Source organism: Macaca nemestrina, chromosome 19 (genome assembly GCF_043159975.1).
Source record: "Macaca nemestrina isolate mMacNem1 chromosome 19, mMacNem.hap1, whole genome shotgun sequence".
In the NCBI taxonomy this organism is placed as follows: Eukaryota; Metazoa; Chordata; class Mammalia; order Primates; family Cercopithecidae; genus Macaca; species Macaca nemestrina.
The window spans coordinates 83,156,938-83,181,901 of NC_092143.1; the positions used below are offsets into that span (position 1 = coordinate 83,156,938).

General features: G+C 42.6%; 1 protein-coding gene and 1 pseudogene across 3 annotated transcripts in view; one reads left to right on the forward strand and one right to left on the reverse strand.

The window, feature by feature from the left end:
- The window catches only part of LOC105478936 (SEH1 like nucleoporin), a 39,056-nt gene extending 15,750 nt beyond the window's left edge, over positions 1–23,306 (forward strand). Inside the window, exons 4-9 of one of the 3 annotated variants that reach the window (XM_071085731.1) lie at positions 176–387; positions 8,718–8,816; positions 17,034–17,174; positions 18,311–18,468; positions 19,832–19,982; positions 21,016–23,306. In XM_071085731.1, coding sequence (XP_070941832.1) covers positions 176–387; positions 8,718–8,816; positions 17,034–17,174; positions 18,311–18,468; positions 19,832–19,982; positions 21,016–21,028 — 774 coding nt within the window. In that variant the 3' untranslated portion in view covers positions 21,029–23,306. The remainder of the gene's footprint in view (positions 1–175; positions 388–8,717; positions 8,817–17,033; positions 17,175–18,310; positions 18,469–19,831; positions 19,983–21,015) is intronic. The other 2 variants (XM_011736681.3, XM_071085730.1) reach the window with 2 other exon arrangements.
- On the reverse strand, positions 15,595–16,136 carry LOC105478935 (succinate dehydrogenase cytochrome b560 subunit, mitochondrial pseudogene; annotated as a pseudogene).
- Positions 23,307–24,964: the final 1,658 nt, after the last annotated feature.

Genomic DNA, 24,964 nt, shown 5'->3' on the forward strand with positions numbered 1-24,964 from the left:
TATGTGGTATTTTGCCATGTACTTGTAGGAAATTGTGGCCCAGACACATACCCAAGCTCGTATACCTAGTGAATGACAGAGGAGTTTCTGTGTGATTCCAGAGTCTGTGTGTCTTTCCCACTCTACCATGCTTGCTTTTTGTATGGAATTTAAATTGTTAATTTTTTTTTTTTAGGTTAAAAGGACAACTCTGGTGGATAGCAGAACATCTGTTACTGATGTGAAGTTTGCTCCCAAGCACATGGGTCTTATGTTAGCAACCTGTTCGGCAGATGGTATAGTAAGAATATATGAGGCACCAGATGTTATGAATCTCAGCCAGTGGTCTTTGCAGCATGAGATCTCATGTAAGCTAAGCTGTAGTTGTATTTCTTGGAACCCTTCAAGGTAAGTTTACATGTTAAACCTCTGATAACATCCTAGTAAAATAAACTAGTAATTTTTTTTTTTTTTTTTTTTGTGAGACAGCTTCTCCCTCTGTCCCCCAGGCTGGAGTGCAGTGGCGCAGTCTCGGCTCACTGCAAGCTCCGCCTCCTGAGTTCTTGCCATTCTCCTACCTCAGCCTCCCGAGCAGCTGGGACTACAGGTGCTCGCCACCATGCCCGGTTAATTTTTTGTATTTTTAGTAGAGAAGGGGTTTCACCCTGTTAGCCAGGATGGTCTTGATCTCCTGACCTTGTGATCTGCCCGCCTCAGCCTCCCAAAGTGCTGTGATTACAGGCGTGAGCCACTGTGCCTGGCCCATAAACTAGTAATTTTTAAGGTAATAATTTGATAATTCTCTCAAAAGTGCTTTTTCTCAAGATATATAGATTATATGTTCTCCGTTTTTCACCCAGGCATGTCGCTTGTCCCTGTTTTCACTCAGCAGAGGGAACCAGCATTGTAAATATGTTCATGTGAACCTTTTGGATGTTTTCTATGCATATACGAATAACTAATGAAGTCATAAACAGACATATGCAAACACGCCCAAATATTTACTAGCACAGGTAGACACAAAACACACAGATGTTGAAACCCATACATTTGATTGATTGATTGATTGGTTGATTGAGACAGTGTTGCTCAGTTGCCCAGGCTGGAGTGCAGTGGCGCTGTCTTGGCTCACTGCAACCTCCACCTCCTAAGTTCAAGCAATTCTCCTGCCTTAGCCTCCCAAGTAGCTAGAATTACAGGCATGCGCCACCACATCTACCTAATTTTGCATTTTTAGTAGAGACCATGTTTCACCATGTTGGCCAGACTGGTCACCTCAGGTGATCTGCCTACTTCAGCCTCCAAGAGTGCTGGGATTACAGGCTTGAGCCACTGCACCCAGCCAGAAACCCTTACATTTTCCTTCCTTGCAATTAGCTTTTTTCACTTAAAGATACATTGTGGGCATTTTTCTATATATTAATATATCTAGTTTTACCTCATTTCTTTTTAACTGCCATGTAAAGCATGGTTGCATGTATATTACCATAGTTGCTTTTTATTAAACTATTTTTAAACAATTACAAGAATCTCTTGGTAAAGAAAAGAATTGAAATAATCTATAAGAATACAGAAAGAAAGGTAAAGTTCTTTTACCCCCTAAAAGCAAATGCTGTTATTAGTTCTGTTTTCAGACTTTAATTCTGGTAGTCACTAGTATATTTTTAAAGGATTTACTTATACCTCTGGTTCTTGCTATGTTATCTTTTTTTTTAAAATTTTTATTCTGCTATTTTTCCACATGTTCTTGCTATGTTATCATTAAACAATATCCAAACTGATAGGAAAGATGAATAGAGCACATTTATACAACTTTCCACATCCCAAGGTATGACTAGATAGATACCTTATTTGTGGTGATGTTGATAGTTGTTTGAGTTATGTTGGTAATTATTATAATTTCAAATAATATATATCTCTATACATATTTATCAATTTTTAGACTATTTACTCCCCTCTCTCCTTTTTTTTTTTTTTCCTTGAGATGGAGTCTTCCCTTGTTGCCCAGGCTGGAGTGCAGTGGCATGATCTCTGCTCACTGCAACCTCCACCTCCTGGGTTTAAGTGATTCTCCTGTGTCAGCCTCCCAAGTAGCTGGGATTATAGGCACCCGCCACCACACCCAGCTAGATTTTTTTGTATTTTTAGTAGAGACGGAGTTTCTCCATGTTAGTCAGGCAGGTCTGGAACTCCTGACCTCAGGTGATCTGCCCGCCTTGGCCTCCCAAAGTGCTGGGATTACAGGCGTGAGCCACTGTGCCTAGCTTCTGCGCTCTTAAAAAAGAGGAAATTAGTTTATTTTGCTTCCCCCTCATATTGCCCCTTCCATTTCCTCTTTTTTTTTTTTTTTTTTTTTGAGGCGGAGTCTCGCTCTGTCACTCAGGCTGGAGTGCAATGGCGTGATCTCGGCTCACTGCAACCTCCGCCTCCCGGGTTCAAGTGATTCCCCTGCCTCAGCCTCCAGAGTAGCTGGGATTACAGGCACCTGCCACCATGCCCAGCTAACTTTTTGTATTTTTTAGTAGAGAGGGTTTCACCGTATTAGCCAGGATGGTCTCGATCTCCTGACCTTGTGATCCGCCTGCCTGGGCCTCCCAAAGTGCTGGGATTACAGGCGTGAGACACTCAGTCCATTTCCTAATTCTTGTATTGCTTGTATACCGGCAAGATTTATAATATTTACATTCTGTAAACATTTAACACATATGTGTATTTTGTCTTTTGACTACAAATTGATTCTAAAAATTAAGCAGCAGCCAGCTTTACAATCTAGATTATGTAAGTATTCATTTGAGATGCCAATATCTGTTTCATGAAAGCTTTGTTGTTCCTGTAGAATAAGCCGATATTACTTATGATGAGTGCTCTGTTTCCTTTCTTGATTTCTTTTACTTCTGGCTTATACTTAGCTGTCACAGATTTTCTGTCACATGTTGTCTTTAGATTTTTTTTTTTTTTTCATTCAAGCAGTCTTCTTGGCCTGGCCTCCCAAAGTGCTGAGATTACAGGCATGAGCCACTGCACTTGGCCAGTCCTACTCGACACTCAGTGGTCCCTTTATTTTTTTTTTATTTTTTTTGAGACGGAGTCTCACTCTGTCACCCAGGCTGGAGTGCGGTGGCCGGATCTCTGCTCACTGCAAGCTCTGCCTCCCGGGTTTACGCCATTCTCCTGGCTCAGCCTCCCGAGTAGCTGGGACTACAGGCGCTCGCCACCTCGCCCGGCTAGTTTTTTGTACTTTTTAGTAGAGACGGGGTTTCACCGTGTTAGCCAGGATGGTCTCGATCTCCTGACCTCGTGATCCGCCCGTCTCGGCCTCCCAAAGTGCTGGGATTACAGGCTTGAGCCACCGCGCCTGGCTCAGTGGTCCCTTTAAAAATGAGTGTTCTTGTCTCAAATTGGGGATATCTTATGATCCTTTAATAATTTCTTTTTATTCTCTCGTCTCTAGTCTGTCTTTCTGGCATTCCTATTTGATTATTCCAGGATTTACTCTCCATTTAAAAAAAATTGTTTGGAGATTTGGTACTCCATCTCCCAGATCTCCACTTTGTTCTCCAGGTGTACATTTTATCCCATCATTGAATTTTTGTGTGAATGGCAATCATTTTTAATTGTTCAGACTTTCTTTTTCTCTGGTTACTTCTTTTTTATACCAGTCAGTTTTTGTTACATGTATTACACTATTTCCCTGCGGTTCCTAGTTAAGAGTTTTTAAAATTTACATTTGTTTGCTGAATTAGCTAATACTGGATACTAGCTCAATTATCATTTGCCCTGGCTATGTTCTATGAAGTTGCCATGAACGCTGAATTAGCTAATACTGGATACTGAATTGCTCCTAGGGGAAATACAGGCTTTCCACAAGTCTCTCACTACATTTCTGTCAACTGATCAGTATATAACCTTTTTGTGTGTCTTTCTTTTTAAAGGTAACTTATATGTTGTTGATTCATTAACATCGAACTCACAGCCAACAACACAAACTACTCAGGCCTGAACAAGGCATTCTGAATACACATATTTTCTCCATAAAGCACATCCCGGCCTTCCTATGTTTAGGAACGCTAGACAGCGCTTCAGCAGCATCCACGGGATTTTAAACTGTGAAATCACTTTTAAAAAGCACAAAAATGTGAAAACCGTGAGGCGAACTGACTAGACTGTGAAAAGGACATTCGTTTACCAATGAGAGCCAAAGGAAGAGGCATCTCTGCTGGGAAACTGGGCATCAGGCAACTGGATTTTTTTGCAGAGCTGCTTTGTACCTGCCAATCAATGACCATGAAAGCCTGGGCCGGGCACAGTGGCTCATGCCTGTAATCCCAGCACTTTGGGAGGCTGAGGTGGGCGGATCACTTCAAGTCAGGAGTTTGAGACCAGCCTGGCCAACATGGCAAAACACTGTTTCTACTAAAAATTCAAAAATTAGCTGGGCAGTGGTGGTGTGCGCCGGTAATCCCAGCTACTCAGGAGGCTGAGGCAGGAGAATTGCTTGAACCCTGGAGGTGAAGGTTGCAATGAGATCATGCCACTGTACTCCAGCCTGGTCAACAGAGTGTGACTCTGTCTCAAAAAAGAGAAAAAAAAAATAACAAAGAAAGCCTGAGAGAATTGGGTTTTATGGTTACAAATAAATTTTAGGCCAGTTTACAAATGCAGAATCTCTAAATACTGAGGATTGGCTATATGTGTTTTCTCAAAGATCAGTTCTTTTCATGTGCCTTGGTCTTTATCTTCTGCACTGCTTGTTTTTCTTTGGTGTCCGCTGGTCTTTGCTTATTTTTATTTATGGGTGAGTGACTGTTACTGCTAGTAGAGAAAACTGATATTGGCATTTTTCTCCTGCTGAGTGCTCTATTGGGTTAACAACGTACTCTCTCCACTGGGTAGGCTGACTGCATTTTGTGGAGTGCGTGGAGTGGGTTGGCAGCATTTCCTAAGGATGTGTGAGCCAAGAGCACAAAGACTCACAAAGCAAGAAAGATTTTCCATTGAGCACGATGAACCATTTGAACGTATTTACTTCCTCCCTGCCCCTTTCCCTGTTGGTTTTGGAGTACTCCTTTATTTCCAGCTCTTAACTTTTCTCTTTCAAGTTCTAATTGTCTCACTAAGACAGTGTTTTTTGACCAAATCACTCCATGATTGTCCATAACTCATTTCTATTCTTTGCATTTATTAATTGGAGGTTGGATCTTCTGGAATTTTCTTTTTTTTCTTCTCTTTTTTTTTTTTTGAGACGGAGTCTCGCACTGTCGCCCAGGCTGGAGTGCAGTGGCGCGATCTCAGCTCACTGCAAGCTCCGCCTCCCGGGTTCCCGCCATTCTCCTGCCTTAACCTCCTGAGTAGCTGGGACCACAGGCGCCGCCACCTCGCCCGGCTAAGTTTTTTGTATTTTTAGTAGAGACGGGGTTTCACCACATTAGCCAGGATGGTCTCGATCTCCTGACCTCATGATCCGCCCGCCTCGGCCTCCCAAAGTGCTGGGATTCCAGGCGGGAGCCACCGCGCCCGGCCAACCTTCCGCAATTTTCTAGTTACTGATGGTGATATGGGCTCTTTCTTCCTTAGTATTTTCTTTCTCAGTCTGATCTGCTTCCTGACTTCCTGGAAACCCTCCAAGTTTCTTGATTTCGGATGGCACTCTTTCTAGATTTCTAGCCCAGTATGATGATGATATTTCATCATTTCAGTGGGGTTTAGGAGGGAGGCAGAGATGCAGGTGATCTGTCTACACTATTCAGTCAGAAAGCTGGATGGTTTTTCTCACTGTTTAGCTGTGAATCATACTTAGAAAGTGGTTTAAATGTGAATATCTTATATCTGGTTGTACAGTTTAGGTAATCCTCAATTCAAGTTGCTGTCTGGACATTTCGTGACTGGATTTAAAAATATTTTTAAGGCCGGGCACAGTGGCTCACGCCTGTAATTCCAGCACTTTGGGAGGCTGAGGTGGGCAGATCACCTGAAGTTGGGAGTTGGAGACCAGTCTGTCCAACATGGAGAAAACCCCTCTCTACTAAAAATACAAAATTAGCTGGATTTGGTGGCATATGCCTGTAATGCTAGCTACTCGGGAGGCTGAGGCAGGAGAATCATTGAACCTGGGAGGTGGAAGTTGTGAAATCGCAACATTGCACTCCAGCCTGGGCAACAAGAGCAAAACTCTGTCCCCACACCCCCTGTCCCCACGCCAAGAAAAAAAAAAGAAACAACAGACAAATAATTTTTTTTTTTTTTTTTTTTTTTTGAGACGGAGTCTCGCTCTGTCGCCCAGGCTGGAGTGCAGTGGCCGGATCTCAGCTCACTGCAAGCTCCGCCTCCCGGGTTCCCGCCATTCTCCTGTCTCAGCCTCCTGAGTAGCTGGGACTACAGGCGCCGCCACCTCGCCCGGCTAGTTTTTTGTATTTTTTAGTAGAGACGGGGTTTCACCGTGTTAGCCAGGATGGTCTCGATTTCCTGACCTAGTGATCCGCCCGTCTCGGCCTCCCAAAGTGCTGGGATTACAGGCTTGAGCCACCGCGCCCGGCCACAAATAATTTTTTAAATCTTACATTATTTAACTGGCTGTGGTGGTGCACGCCTGTAGTCTCAGCTACTTGGGAGGAGGATTGCTTGAGCTCAGGAGTTTAAGTCCAGCCTGGGCAACATAGTGAGACTCCAATCTCAATTTAAAAAAAAAAAAAATCTTGGCTGGGCGTGGTGGCTTACGCCTGTAATTCCAGTACTTTGGGAGGCCGAGGTGGGCAGATCACGAGGTCAGGAGATCGAGACCATCCTGGCCAATGTGGTGAAACCCCATTTTTACTAAAAATACAAAAATTAGCTGGGTGTGGTGGTGCGTGCCTGTAATCCCAGCCACTTGGGAGGCCGAGGCGCGAGAACCGCTTGAACCCAGGAGGCGGAGGAGGTTGCAGTGAACCAAGATCGCGCCACTGCACTCCAGCCTGGCTACAGAGTAAGACTCTGTCTCAAAAAAAAAAAAAAAAAAAACCCCACAAAACTGACGTTTTTAGTAATTTAGAATATGTTACTATAAATGTACTTTTGGTTCTCATTCACACTATTAATGTTATAAAAACAAAACTAAATACTTGTAGGACACTGAAAAAGGAAGTTTGTGGCCGGGTGTGGTGGTTCATGCCTGTAATCCCAGCTACTGAGGAGGCTGAGGCAGGAGAATCACTTGAACCCAGGAGGTGGAGGCTGCAGTGATCAGAGATCTTGCCGCTGCACTCCAGCCTGGGTGACAGAGTGGTGCTCTGTCTCAAACAGGAAAAAAAAAGCAAAAGGAAGTTTGTGAGATACAGAAATTTGCTGTGGAATTTACGTCTATTTGAATGGCCAAAAATTTTTATAAATAACTCATAATTTTAATTTATTACTGCAGCATTTTGTAGTTTGCCTGGTAATTTTCTTAATTAGATAATTTGATCTAATTACCTGAAGCTTTAGTAATAAAGAACTAAAATTTTTTATCAGTTACCACATTTTGTTTTTAGCTGTAAGAGGTCAGTAGGTGCCAGGTTCACAGAGATGTTAATCTGGATGAGGGAGGCAAAGGAAATTATATTCATTAGGCATAGAAATTAAAAAGTCATTCAACTGTTGGTTCCGGAGAGCCATTCTTTCATTGCTTATCTTTTGCTCTTTCTTTTTTTTTTTTTTTTTTTGAGACGGAGTCTCACGCTGTTGCCCAGGCTGGAGTGCAGTGGCGCGATCTCGGCTCACTGCAAGCTCCGCCTCCCGGGTTCCCGCCATTCTCCTGCCTCAGCCTCCTGAGTAGCTGGGACTACAGGCGCCCGCCACCGCACCTGGCTAATTTTTTGTATTTTTAGTAGAGACGGGGTTTCACTGTGGTCTCGATCTCCTGACCTTGTGATCCGCCCGCCTCGGCCTCCCAAAGCGCTGGGATTACAGGCTTGAGCCACCGCGCCCGGCCTTCTTTTACTCTTTCAAAATGAGGGTGACCACAAATGAGTCTGGGGGGGAATGATGTGGAGTCATGACTTCTGCAGGGGTAGGCTTTTCCGCTTTTCCTGTGTCCATCTGCTGTTTTTTTTTTCTGAAAGAGGCTCTCGCTCTGTTGCCCAGGCTAGAGTGCAGTGACACGATTGTAGCTCACTGCAGCCTCCCACTCCCAGGCTCCAGCGATCCTCCTGCCTCAGCTCCTAAGTAGCTAAGACAAACGGTACACGCCACCGCAACAGGCTAATTAAAAACTTTTTGTTTGTAGAGATAGGGTCTCATGATGTTGCCCAGGCTCTTCTTGAACTTCTGGCCTCAAATGATCCTCTTGTCTCAGCCTCTCAAAATGCTGGGATCACCGGCGTGAGCCACCCTGCCTGCGTGTTTCTTCTTTTTGTCAAAGCACTTACAATCTTTTTGTCATGAAGTTAGTCACAGTAGGGTTACTTTTTGTTTCATAGTTAATGACCGAAAATTTCAGGAGGAAAAATTACTGAGACCTCTTAAGTATTTTTTAGAAATATGTTGAATGCTTGAAAGCTTTCTTTCAGGCAAAGAGCTCCTTGCTGTCTGAGCCGTAAGAACATGCTAAAACCAGTTCATAAGCATGGAATCCTCAGCTCCCATGTGTGGCATTCTCAGGTGCACTCACTGGCAGTGTGGCAGAGACCTACACGTCACTGGTAGTGACAGGCTGGCTGTAAGCCGGGTGTCTGCTCGCCTCCCGTGTGCTCATTCTCTGATGTGTGTATTTCTTTTGTTTCTAGCTCTCGAGCTCATTCCCCCATGATCGCTGTAGGAAGTGATGACAGTAGCCCCAACGCAATGGCCAAGGTTCAGATTTTTGAATATAATGAAAACACCAGGTTAGTCCTGCTTTGGTTTTAATAATTGTTCAGAGTTGCATTTCAGTTTTTTAAAATGTTATTTCTTTATTCATTTACAGAATTATATATCATTTGTCATATGTTTTCTGATTTACTATAATATACCAAGTTCTGTGCTAGGCTGGGATAGTACAGGCATGAGTGATAAAGAGGAGAAGGTAGACCAGCCTGGCCAATACGGTGAAACCCCGTGTCTACTAAAAATACAAAAAATTAGCTGGGTGTGGTGGCAGGTGCCTGTAATCCCAGCTACTCAGGAGGTTGAGGCAGGAGAATCACTTGCACCTGGGAGGCAGAAGCTGCAGTGAACTGAGATCGTGCTGTTGCACTCCAGCCTGGGCAACAAGAGCAAAACTCTGCCTCAAAAAAAAAAAAAAAAAAGAGGGGAAGGTAATTGATCTCCCAGTACTTACCATCTTGCAGTGAAACAATTGTAGTAAAAAACAGTGATGAATTTTATGAAGTGGAAGAATCAGGGTGCTAAAGAGCTTACACCTGGGGAACCTAATCTGGTTTAGGGACTAGGAAGGTTCGCCTAGATGATGACCGATAGGATGAGTAGAAGTTAGCCAGACAGAGGACAGAAGCACTCCTGGTGGAGAAAACTGCATGTGGTAAGGCCCGTGAGCAACAGAGAGGGAGTATATTTATACTGTGGTTGGAACATACTGGGCAAAAGTGAGTGTGGAGAGAAATAGGCAAGACGTGTATCTATAAGAAGTAGTGTCTAGTGTTTCAGTTTTATCTTACAGGTAATGTGAATAGGGAATAATGGGATCAGATGGATCTTCCATAGATGTGACAAGTGTGTTGGAGGGAAACATGGTGGGTTCAGGGCTTGGATGCTGTGAAGACAGTCCAGGTGGGGGAGTATGTGGCTTTGGGATAGTAGTGGCAGTGGCGTGGAGGTAAGTGGACAACTTGAGAATAATTGAGAAGTGGAATCAATAGGATCTGGTGATTGATTGGATGTGAGAATTGAAGGAGAAGGAAGCAAGTGTTAAAATGTTTATTTCTAAGGTTCTGGCCTAAGAGTTCAGTGTGTAATTTCAATGTGTGTAATTTCTTGAGATAAGGAACTCTGGGAACAAGGCAGATTTGGGTAGAGTGTAGCAGCATGTGAAGGTAAGTTAATTTTGGTCATGCTGAGATACAAGTGTCTGCAAAGCTTTTGAGAGCCAAAAGCACTGTCTCAGGGGCACACTACTCAGTCTTACGGGAGAAGAGAGCACCTGTCACGTGATCAGATGGGTTTCCCAGGTACTAGACAAAATTCTTGGGTCTAATAGTCAGATCTTAGGCAGGGCCAGCATTAGAGAAGGAACTAGTGTTACTCCCGTGGACTCTGCAATTCCAAATGTTACCATCTGAGTTGCCAAGGAGATCTTATACCTTCTGCCTTCCTAGATTTTTGATGTCTGCAGAGAGGCTTGGTCTTCAACAGTGCTGTCCAGCAGAACGTGCTGCTGTGATGGGAAATGGTCTTAGAGATTTTCATGGTTTTTTAAGCTGTGAAAGCTATAAGCCCTATTAATAGCACATTTTATAGAGGCTTCATGAAGTGTTGGGCTTGTTAAGTAAATTTCAACCTCAGCTGAGCAGAATGAATATGTAGACATAAGCCCGAAACTTAAAAGGTGTATCATTGGCCAGGGGAGGTGACTCATGCCTGTAGTCCCAGCACTTTGGGAGGCCGAGATGGCTGGGTCGCTTGAGTCTAGGAATTCAAGACCAGCCTGGACAACATGGTGAAACCCTTTTGCTACAAAAGGTACAAAAACTAGCTGTGGGGATGGTGGCGCACGCCTGTAGTTCCAGCTACTTGGGAGGCTGAGGTGGGAGGATCACCTGAGCCTGGGAGGTCGAGGCTGCGGTAGGTCAAAATTGCACCACTTCACTCCAGCAGTGTCAAAAAAAAAATTCTAAAACATAGGAAAAGAAAATGTATCTCGTAAATAAGATTGGAGTAAAAAGATAAATAACTTGCAGTTAGTTCTGAAAGAAAATACAGGGAAATAGAAATTACCTAATTTTTTTTTTTTTTTTTTGAGATAGAATCTCAGTCTGTCGCCCAGGCTGGAGTGCAGTGGCACAATCTTGGCTCACTGCAACCTCTGCCTCCTGGGTTCAAGTGATTCTCTGCCTCAGCCTCCCGAGTAGCTGGGACCACAGGCGCCCACCACCACGCCCAGCTAATTTTTGTATTTTTAGTAGAGATGGGGTTTCACCATGTTGGCCAGGATGGTCTCGATCTCGTGACCTTGTGATCCGCCCACCTCAGCCTTCCAAAGTGCTGGGATTACAGGTGTGAGCCACCGCGCCCAGCCTGTTTATCTTTTTCTAAGTAGTATCACCATTTAGTAGACAGGAGACATTTGCCAAATTAGCCAATGTTCGATATACTTATTTGTATTTGTAAGTGAAAATACTGAAACAGATCTAGCATTGATAGTGATAATAGAAGTGCCATGTGTTTTTATAGGTTACAGGGCATTTTTATATGTATTATGAAGTTTGAATCCTACCCACCACCCTGTAAGTGGGGGAGACAGATTTTCATTAACACTATTTTACAAATGAGGAAACCGAGACCAACAGAGTGAATGGCTAGTCTAAGGTCCGGAGTCAGGACCAGAAACAAAGTCTTTTTTGTTCATTCCTTTCATACACACTCTCATTGAGGATCTTATTTGGCTCCTCCTGATAGGAGAAGCTTTAGATAACCTTAATTATTTTTATTATTTTTTTTTTTTTGAGGCGAAGTTTCGCTCTTGTTGCCCAGGCTGCAGTGCAATGGCACGATCTTGGCTCACCGTAACCTCCGCCGCCCCAGTTCAAGCAATTCTCCTGCCTCAGCCTCCCGAGTAGTTGGGATCACAGGCGTGCGCCACCACACCCAGCTATTTTTGTATTTTTAGTAGAGACGCGGTTTCTCCGTGTTGGTCAGACTGGTCTTGAACTCCCAACCTCAGGTGATCCTCCTGCCTCTGTCTCCCAGAGTGTTGGGATTACAGGCATGAGCCACTGTGCCCGACCACCTTAATTAATTACAATATATAGCTTGCCTCAGGTAAGGAAAAAAATCTCACTTTTTCAACATTTCATAAGCAGCAGGGACTGTATTAAGACCTGAAGGAGCTCACAGCACCTAGGATATGGACGAGGATGGTGATCTGCTAGAGATGGCAGCACGTACCTGACTGGCAGGGCAGGAAGTGTCAGGTGGGAGCTGGTGATGTTTGAGATTAGTCGAAAGACAGAGGGTGTTCTGCAGTCAGAGAGGAGGCAGGAACAAAGACAAGGGCACGGGGTTGGGCCTGGTGAGGTGGTGGCGGGGGAGGCTAAGGCAGGGGAGAGGCAGGGGAGGGGCAGAGGAGGGGCAGGCCAGCAGGGCAGGCAGATTTTGGGGAGTGCTGCTTGCCAATCTGGTTTCCATCGTGGCAGCATTTGGACTTTCGCAGGGTCCAGTAGAGTTACCAGGTTGTATTTACCTTTTAGGGAGATGACTTTGGCAGCCGTGTGGATGGGGAGCAGGGACTCAGGGGGGAGCAGGGACTCAGGGGGGAGCAGGGACTCAGGGGGGAGCAGGGACTCGGTGGGGAGCAGGGACTCGGTGGGGAGCAGGGACTCGGGGGGGAGCAGGGACTCGGAGGGGAGCAGGGACTCGGTGGGGAGCAGGGACTCGGGGGGGAGCAGGGACTCGGGGGGAGCAGGGACTCGGTGGGGAGCAGGGACTCGGTGGGGAGCAGGGACTCGGGGGAGCAGGGACTCGGGGGAGCAGGGACTCGGGGGAGCAGGGACTCGGGGGGAGCAGGGACTCGGGGGGGAGCAGGGACTGGGGGGGAGCAGGGACTCGGGGGGGAGCAGGGACTCGGAGCAGGGACTCAGGGGAGCAGGGACTCAGGGAGGATCAGGGACTCAGCGGGGAGCAGGGACTCAGGGATGAACGCAGTAGCCCACGGTGGTGTGGAATGTGGACGTGCACTGTCCGTGGGATGAAGAGGGACCAGGGAGACTTGTCTAGGAGGCACCAGCTGTAGGTCACGTGAGTCTTGGTTTCTGACCTGGCCGATGGTGGTACCACTCGTTGAGATGGGGAGTGAATGTGGTCAGCACAGTTTATTTCAGACATACGTTTGAGGTGCTTTTGGAACATCCAGGTTGGAATGTGTAAAGGCGGATGGGTAGAATAGCTGAGATTAGTTGTCTGTTGCTGCACAACGGCCTTATCACCCAGTGGCTGCAACAGTACAGATTCGGTATTTCAGTGTCTGTGGGTCGAGAGTCAGCCCAGACTGGGAAAGAGTCCACTTCGGCGCTCACCTGGTTGTTGGCAGCACTTGCATTCCTGCCACGAGACCCTCCCTGTGTCCTCACAGCGTGGCAGCTGCTTCTGCAAGGCCAGAAAGCGGGAGAGTCTTCTCACAAGGCAGGCGTCACAGGCTTGTGCCTTGCAGTCACACAAGTGTTGTCCCGCCCCCTTGCCATGTTCCTTCCCCTGGGTAGAAAACAAACCATGGGCCGCACTCACACTCATGGAGAGGAGCCTTTACAGGGGCGTGACCGCCAGGAGGTGCGGGTCATGGGAGCTCTTAGAATCTCTCTGCCACAGTACTGGTGTTACTCCCACTTTATGGAGAACTTCTTGCTGAAGGTCAAGTTACAGCCTGGATTCAAATACGTTTTGGCTGCAGCATGTGTGCTCTTAGCTCCCTCTGTCCTGTTTCTGGCCTTTGGTAGAAGGTCCTGAATTGCAGGGGATAGATTTAGGAATTACTGGTTTATAGGTACTGAAACCATGAGTGTAGAAACTTCAGTGTCTGTGTGAATCATCTGGGGATCTTATTAAAATGCGTATTCTGGCCGGCCGCAGTGGCTCACGCCTGTAATCCCAGCACTTTGGGAGGCCGAGGCAGGTGGATCATGAGGTCAGGAGATTGAAACCTGGCTAACATGGTAAAACCCTGTCTCTACTAAAAAATACAAAAAAAAAAAATTAGCCGGGTGTGGTTGCGGGCGCCTGTAGTCCCAGCTACTTGAGAGGCTGAGGCAGGAGAATAGCGTGGACCTGGGAGGTGGAGCTTGCAGTGAGCTGAGATCCAGCCACTGCACTCCAGCCTGGGCGACAGAGTGAGACTCTGTCTCAAAAAAGAAAAAAAAAAATGCATGTTCTGCTTGTGTAGGCCCCGGGAAGGGGCTGAGATTCTGGATGTCCCAGAAGTTTCCAGGCGACTGCAGACCACACAGTAGAAGAAGGATGTGGATGAGATTGCTTAGGGTGATTGGATGGGTGAGAAAGGTCAAGGAGAGAACCTTGAGGTGTGTACCAACTTGGTAGATATTTTAGGAAGAATGTTGGGGTGAGAAGAAGGTCAAGCACAAAACGCTGGAAGCGCCACTATTTTAGAAGAAGGTAGTAGAAAGGTGGGATGGGGAGATCTCTCCACCCAGTCTCCTGCACTCAGGGTTTCGTGCTGCGGTTCTGTCCGGGATATTCAATCTTAGAAGAACCTAGTAGAAAACTCTTATCTACCACTGCCTTCATTATCTCTTATTCTGTGTTTCTACGTAAAGAAATAGAATTGCAAAGATGAAATAGCCTTTGCATAGTTTCCTTTTATTATCACCTAACTCAATTCCTGCTGGGCGCAGTGGCTCACGCCTGTAATCCCAGCACTTTGGGAGGCAGAGGCAGGTGGATCACCTGAGGTCAGGAGTTCGAGACCAGCCTGATCAACATGGTGAAACCCCGTCTCTACTAAAAATACAAAATTAGCCGGGCGTAGTGGTGCACACGTGTAATCCCAGCTACTCAGGTGGCTGAGGCAGGAGAATCACTTGAACCCAGAAGGCGGAGGTTTCAGTGAGCCGAGATCGCACCATTGCACTCCAGCACAAGAGCGAAACTCTGTCTCAAAAAAAACGGAAAATCTAAAAAACCTCAATTCCTGTTACCAGCTTTACTTTTTTATTTACACTGAAATACTTAGGCAATGCATTACTCTTTTCCTAAGAAAGGTGTCAGTGGCTAATAAATCAAGACCTTATTCCTTTTTTTTTTTTAAATGAGTATTTTAATTCAGTTTCAAAAAATGGTACATGACTTTGATGAGAAAGTATAAAATTAAGAAGCTGTTCTGGAAGTCCAAGAAAAAGAAATAACAATATGTTCAGTGATAATTTTCTGGATTTTCTTCTTGCGTCAAAAGCTATATATTTTCTCCTCACAAGCAGCTGCTCCAAGAACTAAGTAGCCCTCTTTATCTCCCTCTAGCTGGGACAGACTAATTCCCCTCCCACCACTTCTCTTCTTTCATTAACACTGCGTAGGTGTTAATGGCCTGGGCTCTCAGCAAAGAACAGAATTGTCCTTTAAGCCAGCAGCCCACAGGCAGTGGCACCCAAAGCCTCATCCCTCATCCCCAGGGCAGAAGCCACAGAGCTGGCATCGTTTCCACTGTTTCAGGAAGAAGGAGCCAAGAGCTGACCCTCAGCACAAATCAAAGCCCAGTATGGAGAGAGAATAACTGCTGCTAGGCCGAGAGTAGGCAAGCTGTGGGCAAAAAAGGGGAGTTTTTGCAGCCACCCCATTTTTAGAAACAAGGGGAAAACTAGACCCTTTTCCACGATTATAATCTACAAGGTAGTCTACTGCTCCGCGGGGATCTGAAAGTACAAAAGGATCTAAACAAATAAGGAGAACTTTTCCCAGGCTGGAGATAGGAATGACAAACAGAAAGATGGGTGAATGTAACGTGTAGGAAGATGATGCTGGAAACCTCCGTTCTTCACATGGCTGCCAGCCCCATAGAGGACAACACAGTAAGAACCAGGACAGCCACTCCAGACTGGTATACGTGGGGAATCTTGAGGCCTTTTCCTAGGTCCCACATCAAGTGTCGGATCCCATTCCAGGGGTGATACGTGAGAGGGAAGACGAGTGCAGACTTAGCTGTGTGGATCAGTGCTGGCCCCAGACACAGGGACTTCACGAGTTCCAAATAAGACTCAAAGTTCCCGGGGAGTAACAGGGCCGACGTGCCAAAAAGAGAGACTCCTGCACTGAAAGCAATACCAGTGCCACGGCGGCAGATGGACATCACCACGGGAAGAGACCATCTGTAGATAGTGATGTGGGGAGGCACAGGACGGTTTGAACCTATATTCTTATTCCAGAACCGCTCTTATCTCTTCTTTTGCCGTGGTTCCCACGGGAACAGCATTTCTGATACAGAGCTGAGGGCCAAAGTGGGCTTGGAGGTAATGACAACCAACACGTCTCAGCAAGAGTGCAGCCATCTCGGGTTTCTTTTTTTTTTTGCAACAGAGCCTCACTCTGTTGCCCAGGCTGGAGTGCAGTGGTGTAATCTCAGCTCACTGCAATCTCTGCCTCCTGGGCTCAAGCCATCCTCCCACCTCAGCCTCCTAAGCAGCTGGGACTACAGGTGTGCACCACCACGCCCAGCTATTTTTGTGTTTTGTGTAGAGGTGGGGTCTTGCTGTGTTGCCCAGGCTGGTCTTGAACTACTGGGTTGAAGCATTTCTTCCACTTCAGCCTCCCAAAATGCTGGGATTACAGGTGTGAGCCACTGTGGCCAGCCAAGACCTTATTCTAGTTAAATTTTTATTAAACCATTTCAAGCTCAGTGTACATTATCAGAGGAGGAAACATGGGAGGTTGTATTAATTTCCTAGGGCTACCATAACAAATTACCACAAATCAGGTGTCTTAACACAGAATGTATTCCCTCAGTTCTGGAGGCCGGAAGTCTGAAATCGAGGTGTCGGCGGGGCTGTGCTTCCTCTGGAATCCTTCCTGGTCTAGTCCAGCTCCTGCTGGCTCCAGTTCTTTGCCTTGTGGCAGCATGACTCCAATCTCTGCCTCTGTGTTCACATGGCCGCCTCCTCTGTGTCTCTACGTCCCTCCTCTTCTTTTTTAAGGATACTTACTGCACATTGGATTTAGGACCCACCCTAAATCTAGGATGTCATTCTGAGGTCCTTAATTACGTTTTCAAAGACCTTTTTTGAATAAGGTTACGTTCACAGGTTCTGGGGGTCAGGACCACTGTTGAGCCCACTACAGAGGTGAGCGCTACATGACTGCGAGCAGTATGAAAAAGGTGCGATGCAGTGATGTGTGCATCTTTGTACATTTTATTTCTAAAATGTTTAAATTGTTTGTTTTTCCATTAGGAAATATGCAAAAGCTGAAACTCTTATGACAGTCACTGATCCCGTTCATGATATTGCATTCGCTCCAAACTTGGGAAGATCTTTCCATATTCTAGCAATAGCAACCAAAGATGTGAGAATTTTTACATTAAAACCTGTGAGGTGAGTTTTCGAAGCATTTATGAATTTGAAAATACTCTTGCCTCCTGATTACCTTTGTTTGTGGAGGAGAGAGTAGAGGTAACTATGATTTGGTTTATATTTCTGCTCTGGAAGTTTTACTTAAAAATGTAAACTCTGAAATATTTTTTAAAAATGGTCTTTTACAATTACTTTTAAATTAATGTCATTTTTGAAGAATGGATTATTGAATGAACATTTTATATATAAATATATGTCTTTTTGGAAAGAGGAATTGAGTAAAGAGTAGATTTATATTCTCTTAATTGTGCTTTATTTAGGCTAATACTAACAATTCTCCGAATATAACTGATATTCTATAAATATTTAATGACAAGCGGCAGTCTATTTAGGGAAAACTAAATTAGTATTGATACAGTCTTGTGAATAACATATTTAACTTTAATTTTGAATTGTGAATTCCAGTTCTTTTCTTTCTGTTCTTTCATTCTTTCCTACTTGCTGCCCTGCCCTTTTTTTTTTTTTTTTTTTTTTTTGAGGCAAGGTCTCGCTTCATCGCCCAGGCTGGACGGCAGTGACATGATCTTGGCTCAGTGCAACCTCTGCCTGCCAGGTTCAAGCAATTCTTATGCCTCAGCCTCCTGAGTAGCTGGGACTACAGGCGCCCGCCACCACGCCTGGCTAATTTTTTATTTTGTATTTTTAGTAGGGACGGGGTTTCGCCATGTTGGCCAGGCTGATCTTGAACTCCTGTCCTCAAGTGATCTGTCCATCTTGGCCTCCCAAAGTGCTGGGATTACAGGTGTGAGCCACTGCACTTGGCCTTGCCCTGCCTTTTAAAATTAATTATTGTCATCTGTTTTATTCCTCGGCCTTGTGTGGGAGAATAAAATCATCCTGTTTTGTTGTTTCTTTCTTCCATGAAACAGTCACTGAATATCGTTTATGTGCTGGGATCACTCCAGGCCTTGGCGAGTTAAATGGAAATGACATTGGCCCAGCTCAAGGGCCAAGGGTGGGGTTTATGCAGATGAGTACATTATTATAAAGTGATGTGGTGGTGAGACCACTTGTACTAATTTAGAATTTTATATGTGTGTGTGTGTGTATTTTAAAACTTTGCTTAGAATGCCTCAGAAAATGTTTTTTATTAACAGGAAAGAACTGACTTCCTCTGGTGGGCCAACAAAGTTTGAAATCCATATAGTGGCTCAGTTTGATAATCATAATTCTCAGGTCTGGCGAGTGAGTTGGAATATAACAGGAACAGTGCTAGCATCTTCAGGAGATGATGGCTGTGTAAGATTGTGGAAAGGTAAGATTTCAGTGGAGGCGTAATTGTTGGTTTATATTTCTGCTCTGGAGTTTTTACTTAAAAATGTAAACTCTGAAATATTTTTAAAAAATGGTCTTTTACGGTTACTTTTAATGTCATATTAATTTATGTTATTTTGAACATCAGTTTACCTAGTTCATAGCAGTTAATCACTGAATTGTTTTTCAAGTTATATGGAACAGAGCAACTTTTAAAACTAAAGTAATTACAACAGAATATGCAGTATCTCCAGTAAAAAGATACCAGTTGTCATATATGTACCTTACTTGACTGCTCTACAGACTCAGGCTAGGACTATAGTCGCTCTTATTTTATCAAATAGATTACTTTAGACAATCAGTCCTTAATAGGAGAAAATCCAGTATCTTCCCTGCTTTGTGCAGCTTGCAGAAGTTAAGAGCCTTGGGGCCCTGATTGTAAGCTTTTTATAAGTGCCAGGCTGAGTGAGAAGGTCTGGACAGTTGGCACTGGCTGTGGTCTCTGGAGCGTGGTTCTGCACTGCTTTTTGGATGATTATCTGTTGGGCAGAGATTTCTGTGATTTGTGCACCACCATAATGAATGGTGTCCCATACTTAGCATTCAAAATTATAGCTGTCTTAGTTTATTTACTCTTTAGCAGTTCCTGTTTCCCAAAGTGCAGTTTGGGTAAGCTTGAGGGCCTCCCATGTTCGATTTTGGGCTTTGGCAAAACCAGCTCAGACCTTCCTTTCTTCAGTGTAATTTGATTTCAAGGGCTTTGCTGTCCTTTTCTGCCTCTGGGCTTTAGTCAGGACCACCTTGCCATGCTCCCCAGCAGGCTGCCTAACTTGATTTTCTTGGGCTCATTGTCTTCAGAGACCAATTTTGCATTCAAACTAATAAGGCCATTTTGGATAAGCCACTCAATCTCCAAAGGTTTTTTACCTACATCCATTTCAGAAGACATTAGGTACCCATACAACTTATACTTGCATAATTAAGAAGACAATTTCATTACCTTACATATGTAAGTGAAATTCATTATAATGAAGACTTTAATATTATAATGGAGATTTTAATATTAATTTCATAATGTGATAATACGGTAGCTCAGAAAATTGTCTCTGCTATTATCTGTAACATGGGTGGTGAAAGCTTTATATTTTTAAAGTTATTGATACTTTGAAAACTTCTAAAAATTTGTTAAAACTAAGACAATATGTCTTCCATTTAAAAAGTGTCTTTAATGTTTATCCTGAAAGAAATGTAGCCCCTAGCCTCTCCCTCATTTCTTTAATTGTAGTTTAAGGACATGGGTACGGATTTGTGCCCTTAGGCATTGGTATTAATCACGTTAATGTATTTGATTATTTTCCTTTCAGCTAATTATATGGACAATTGGAAGTGTACTGGTATTTTGAAAGGTAATGGGAGCCCAGTCAATGGGAGTTCTCAGCAGGGAAACTCAAATCCTTCCCTAGGTTCAAATATTCCAAGTCTTCAGAATTCATTAAATGGATCTTCTGCTGGCAGGTAGGCTGTTCATGGGAAAACTGGAAATTCTCTTTGTTTTAAATCATTCTGGTAGCTCTACTTAAGGTGGATTATTTCCTGGATTATAAGATGGAGTGGAAATGTTCACATGTGATTATATTAGCATTTAAGAGTTCATTTCGTTACCTCTGTATTTGGCTTACTTGGTCATAACATTTGCAGGTAGGTTATGAGGTCATTACATTATATTCTGAAGCTTTAGTGGTCTATCGGTAGAAATGTTACAGGTTTAAGATTCAACTTCACTTCTGCAACAGTGAGAGGAAGGTTATCTGGTTTAATAGTGAGGGTTTTAGTCCAAATGAACATTAGTGTTTTTCACTGCTTGTAGTGTGGTCTTTGCATTAGGTCAAACTGCGATGTTAAATAAAATACATTTATTAAGGCTTTTTAGAAGAGAGTACATTAAATTATTTGGCTTTTGTGTTTAAAGTTTAATGGAAATAAGAGGAAATAATAAAACCTGAGATTGATTTTTAGAATAGCGTATGTTACATTCTTGTGTATCATAATAAGGAATATTTGATGTCATCTAAAGAGTCATCCTTTTGTTTTCATGTTCAAATTTTAAATATGTGAATTTTAAGATAAAATTATTTTAATATGTCTTTGTGAATAATTTGGGATAGAATTCAGGAAACGTCAAAACACAGCCTAATGGACTGTCCTGTTATTATCCTAAATAAAATAAGAAAATTGTATTTAAAATTTCAGCTATTTTTATATTGTTATGTTTTTATAAAGAAGTCCTGCTTTTGATTTCGAGGTTTTAAGTATGTGCATCAGAACGATTTCAGGTTACCGTGGAAGATACCAGATTATAAAGATTATTTCATGAAACAAATAAGTAGAGTTGATTTTTTAAGGCTGGTTCTTGGTCACTGCCTGTACTGCGTATTTTCTTTTGTAAATAGCTTCTGTTTTTTGATCTGTATTCTTATTGTGCCGATAACCATCTGTGTTAGATCTGTGATGCATTTCCCTTTTCCATTTGTATTATGTCCTTTAACAGAAAGCACAGCTGAGTACAAGCTAACTGGAGTAACTTTGCTGTTTTGCTGCTTGTTGCATGCACACAGGAATGGAAAGCGAGCTCCTTTTCCCCTTCCCCAGCGCCGTTTGACCTCTCCCAAGATACACCAGCAGCCTGCTTACTACTAAACGCAATCCTAAAGGCCTTTAAAAATACAGTGTATATTTTTTTGTACTAGTCAGTTTATTGACACTATTTGAAACTTTTGAAATATAAATGGAGAGGCTTTCTGTTGAGACATTGTCACCAAAACAATTTTTTGAAATATTCCTGAAACTAATTTGGGTTTAAAGATTAAAAGGGTTGTTACCATTCTTATCTAAGTAGTTGGGAGGAGGGGAAATACCACTTTACTTCATTTGGAAAATATAGACATATTTCTTTTGCTTTCTTAAAACAGCTTAAAATGAACTTTTATAATTTTAATTTGAAGATTGAATAAATATTTTTTATAAAGATTGTTTTGAGTGATTTACTTTTTGTAGAATTGCTTTATACATGACATTCAGTACAACTCTGTCATTTCCTTGTAGTATTTAAAGAATATTAGTAAAGGAGTGAATTAGTAAAGTAGTAATAGTAAAATGAAGGAACTTGACTGTACAGTTGTAGCCAGGTTAAGCATTTGGTATTGTTTCATTTACAATTTGGAAGTAAGATGGAAACACTTTTTTATAAGTTTTTAATTCATAGTCACTAAAGAGATAAATGTTTCTTATATACATTTGTATATTTTTATGGTGTTATTTATCCCATGGCTTAGTTTCCTTCAAATCAAAATTTGGACACACACTATTAAGAGAAGCCATTAAAATTTTACTAAAATTGTGCATGTAAATTAATGTCAGCATTCCATGTCTCAAGATTTTCTTAATTTAGTTGGCTGTTTAAATTAGTTCATATCCTGTAAAGCTCTGACCTTGATAACAAAGCTATAAATATTTAAGCTTGCTAAAATGTGTAAGTGTTACGGGTAAGTTACAAAATGGAAGAAGAGTAACAGTAGGGCACGGTCATTCTGTGAGTCCTTTCACTTCTCAAAATTTGGTAGCTATCCTAAGGCTTTTGCAGAAAAATAAGTGTTCAGTGTTTGTAGTTGTTCAAACGCATGTTGCAGTAGCCAGCCATACTGTGTGTGTTCCCAGTATCATGTATGCACTAAAAAATGTGTGCTTGCTGCTGTGAGTGAACCATTGCTTAAGACAAAAAGCTTATTAGATTTGTAAATGTACAGAATAGCATCAGATGTTTCTGAGAGATTAGAAAGTGTTTTGAATTTATAAAATTAATGTTTTTCTTTGTAACATTTATATTGATTTTTTTTGACATTTTAAGTTTAACAGATTGTATTCCTTTCAAGTTTCTATACTTGCTTAAGCAATCTTGATTTGAGTAAGGGTCTTGATTTGTGCTATTATGTTCTGTTAGTTTTGGCATGAATATACTAAAGCTTTTTTTTTTTTTTTTTCTAGCATGTGTTTTCTCCTCTTTGGTTCTCTCTGTATTTACTACTTTTCTCTTTTTCTTGTGTTTTTTTTTTTTTTCCCTGTTTTTGTTTTGTTTGGTGTTTTGTTCCTGTCTTCATTGTTTCAGGTATTTCTTTCCCCCTCTGGATTCCCCACGGGCTGGATCGAGATGGTCCAGTTATGCCCAGCTCCTTCCTCCTCCTCCTCCTCCTCTGGTAGAGCACTCTTGCGATGCTGACACTGCCAACCTCCAGTATCCTCACCCTCGCAGACGATATCTCTCTCGGCCTCTTAATCCCTTACCTGAGAATGAAGGGGTTTAAAACACTGATTTAACATTGAAAGGCCTTATTCAAGTGCTTGTAAATGCTTTCATTTCTGGCTGCTTTTTGTTTTTCTTCACTTTCTTTCAGAAGATTTTTCTAACTTAGGGTCTGTCTTGCATGTATTACAACTGGAATACGGTGTTTCGAACCTAAATCTGTTTGTGCGTCTCCATCAAAGGAACGTTGGCTTCCCTGGGTGATAACCTTTGATGAAATGAGATATGTCCAAGTAACGTTAACTGTGAAGTTACACACAGTAGCTGACTTCAAAGTGCCTGTTTTGTAAATTTTATTTTGAACTGTTACCATAGTCTTAAGTTGTTTATGCTTTATCAGACTGGCTAATGTGAAAGCATATTCTTACGAAGCTGATTCTGTCTTTGAGACCTTAGAAAATGGATTTCATTTTACAGGCTAATGTTGCAACTGACTAGTATGTAAAATAAATCATTCCTGTGTATAAAGCAGCAAAACCCAATGTGGACTTTTTGGTCTTTTTTTTTTTTTTTTTTTTAAAGGAAATTGCCTTTCACTACTTGGAATTACTGTTTAAAGCTTTTGTAATTATTATCCAAGTAGGTTATGTAATAAAATATATTGTAAAATACACAAATCTCTTGCCTTATAAAAACAGAATGTATTTTATTTAAGATAGTTGCTAAGGCTTACTCTCCTTTCACTATCTCACAAAAAACCCAAACAAAAATTAGGAGATGTGAGCAAAAATATTACATTTATTTAAAAGGTAGAAAGTCAGTATGTAGACTAACATTTAGAATGCACAGATGTTGACTTTCAACCTAGTCAGTCAACATTAGAATATTTTCTAAAATATTTTAAGATGAGAATGTACTTGATAGAAATTGTGATAAAATGGTTAAAACTAGTAATATGCTTGTTGGTTCAGTTCTGTCAGGAATTGTCAAGGGTTTAACCTCTTATCAGGGCTAGAGAGACAGAGGTGCTCTGAACAGTATTTCATGTGTCTTATGAGGTAATCACATAGGTGACATAATTGTTATAACTATTCTAATTTTCAAAGACACCTTTCCTTGAATACTGTCATATCTCTAGTACTTCTTAATATGCAAAGGATTAAGAGCTATTCATTTTATTTATTTTTTTATTTTTTAAGACAGGGTCTCACACTGTTGCCCAGGCTAGAGTGTAGTGGCATGATCATGGCTTACTGCAGCCTTGAAGTCCCGGGCTCAGGCAATCCCCCGACCTCAGTCTCTTGAGTAGCTTGGACCGCAGGTGCACGCCACCATGGCCTGGCTATTTTTTTTTAAAATTTTTCGAAGTGAGGGGTCTCACTTTTTGCCCAGGCTGTCTCAAACTCCTAGGCTCAATCCGTCATCCCACCTTGGCCTCCCAAAGTGCTGGGATTATAGGCGTGAGCCACCTCACCTAGCCTATTCATTTTAGTTTAAGGAACATTGGAGTTTTATTGTCTAATCATCGAAGTGTTTTGTCTCTAAGGTTAGCATTTCTATGTAAATATCTCTTTCAGATAATTCTCAAAGGTCTTCCTCTGGTTAATTGACTTGCTAGGCTTGTAGCCTTATGGAGGATCAAACAAGAAATCTTAATGCTGAATCTAACTCAGAATGAGAAGGCATGTCTGAGCTTTCAGTCATAGAGGTACCTGGGGTAAGAATGGGATAACGAAATTGAGACCATTCTCCAATTTAATGTAGTGAATCCTGAGCATCTACCATGTGCAAGATACTGTGCCAAGCACTGGGATATGTAAAAAAATAGAAAGGTAGTCTGCACACAAACTTACACTCGTGGGAGAAGGCATTTCTAGAATTTACCAAAGGTAATGGGTTCGGCTTTGTAATAATGGTAGAAATTGTATAGTAGGCATAAAAGAGAGAAGTTATTTGAGCTGGCAGAATTTGGAAGGGATGTCTGATTTCAACAGGTAAAAGAGGGTAGGGGTATGTTTACAGAACAGGATATAAATAACAGTCTGGTTCATTTAGGGAACTAGTGGGACGTTAATCTGGAATCATACCTTGTGGTTACATGGGAGAAGGTTTTGGGTATTGGTGGCTGAGGCATATCACTTTAAGCAGTTGGTAAAAGGGGAGCTGAGAGATGTCTGAACTTAAAACTGGATAGGCCTCA